Raw genomic sequence first — 2058 nt, 5'->3', positions numbered from 1 at the left:
TGGGCAAGTCTAATGTAACACCTTTCCTGGTATCAATCATCGTTAGTTGAAATATCAGTGGATGTTATCTGATTAGAAATGTGCAGGTTAGAAAAAAATTGTAATCTATATTTAAAGTTATTTTTTCTATTTATTTTACTGGGAGAATGTTATGAATCTTTTTGACCTGAGAGTACTGAGCAAAAAGAATTAATTTAAACTCATCTGTCATGCAATGATGCAGATTAGTTCACTAGAATTAAATTTAGTTTAGTATCTTTTAGAAATTAATTAGGTGCTTAAAGTCCACTCACTTTTAGACTGGATTACTAAATTTTCTTTAAAAAATGGCATGAGAGAGATCATGATAACAAATGATATTTCTTGAACACTGATCTGGCAAAGACTTAATGCACTTGACTAACTTTTTGCAGTTTGAATGGTCTTCTGAAGCCAATTAGATTATCTGTAGGACATAGAATTAAATAAATGCATAAATCTAAGCAGGATTGGGGTCTTTTTTGGTGGCTGTAACTCCAAACCTTATTCTTATCAACATTATGCACTACACCGTAGGCTTAATTTTATAGACTTTATTTTAAATCAGAATGCACTACTTCCAATTTGACCTGGTACAACAGAACATTTTCTTAAATGTACTCCATAATTCTGGACTTCGGAATGCATAGACCATAGGATCAATGACAGCATTGCACAAGATGAGTGTACCATTCACTTGAAAAATTGACATGTAACAAGCACAGTAAGGATTGTGTGGGCAAAACTGCATAAGAAGGATGTGAAGAACAAAGGGCGCCCAGCAGAAAAGAAAAACACCAAGGAAAATAGTTAATGTAATGGCCCCTTTCGTGTTTGTTCTCTGGTGAACTGTACTAGTAGGCAGTGAAGCAATTTTTTTGGCATGTGATCGTGCAAGCAGAAACATGTGGATATAGAGGCATAATATAAAAATTAACATCAAAGGGAACAGGATAGTGAAAGAAATTACTACAGCTGTTTCATGGGAGAAAATGGCAATGGCAATGCCACTTCCAGCACAAAAGGTCCAGATTGCTGCCAGGATGATTAATGCACGCTTCAGTGTCATGATGTTATGGTATCGCAATGCATAGAAGATAGTTATATATCTGTCAGCTGCAATGGTTAACAAGCTGAATATTGACCCCAGTAAAGAAAGAATGAACATGGAATCTATGACATCATCCATCTTGGTCTCAAAGTCTCCACGAGGCTTCAAATACCCCATTTTGCATAAAATAATCAAGATATTTTCCAGAGTTTTGTACAGACTACCCAGCATATCTGAAACTGCTAAGCTGCAGATAAAAAAGTACATGGGCAAGTGGAGATTCTTATTCCTGATCACAGCTATAAGGACAAGTAGGTTTTCCAGTATTCCAACAGCAGCAATTGTGAAAAAGACTTCTTCTGGTACCACAACCTGTGTACAGTCTGTTCTGTTCAAGGAGAGAGCACTGATATTTTCTGATGATGGAATGCTTGTCTGCCCTAAAAGTCTTATTATTTCAGAAGCTCTGTCAGTCCTCATTTCTTGTACTTGTGGAAAAAGATATTGTATTACTACTCAGGCTTGACTTCACTGTGATATTCACTTGTCAATAAGATAATCTCTTTTGTGATGAAGACTTTTTTGGTTTTGTCTTGAACAATTGTAAGATTTAACCAAAATGTACTGAACCACCTACAACAAAAGGTACAGAAAATTAAGTGACAAAAATACGTGTGTGTCAAAATTAGATACCTGAATTATAACTTGTTCATTCCATCACATTCAATTAGTATTTGTCATTTCTAGGAGTAGGTAAACTGGTTGGATAAAATAAGGCTCCAGCTCAAATCTCAAAGGGAAACAAAATGCAAATTCCTTTTCCTAAGTTCACAGAAGTTAGGTAAGTGTATTTCCCTTCTGCCAACAGGACTCCTTTTTCAAAGCTAATCTTTGAGTTTCTGAGTGTCTGGCAATCTTAACAGGCCAAGATGTTTGCTTTCAATAATTCTGGCACTTTCCATAAGATTGGCATTACTATTAAAAACAAA

General features: G+C 35.4%; 1 protein-coding gene across 1 annotated transcript; it reads right to left on the bottom strand.

The window, feature by feature from the left end:
* Positions 1 to 592: 592 nt before the first annotated feature.
* MC2R (melanocortin 2 receptor) lies at positions 593 to 1617 on the bottom strand. Its single transcript, XM_006024124.1, has one exon. It carries the CDS (start codon positions 1547 to 1549, stop codon positions 593 to 595), a length of 957 nt encoding a protein of 318 aa, XP_006024186.1. The 5' UTR covers positions 1550 to 1617.
* Positions 1618 to 2058: the final 441 nt, after the last annotated feature.

Source organism: Alligator sinensis, unplaced genomic scaffold (genome assembly GCF_000455745.1).
Source record: "Alligator sinensis unplaced genomic scaffold, ASM45574v1 scaffold515_1, whole genome shotgun sequence".
In the NCBI taxonomy this organism is placed as follows: domain Eukaryota; kingdom Metazoa; phylum Chordata; order Crocodylia; family Alligatoridae; genus Alligator; species Alligator sinensis.
This window is presented reverse-complemented; position numbering and strand designations above follow the sequence as displayed.

What these genes read in the sequence shown, in the direction of transcription:
- MC2R (XM_006024124.1), bottom strand. Translation starts at nt 1,549, where the DNA reads ATGAGGACTGACAGAGCTTCTGAAATAATAAGACTTTTAGGGCAGACA.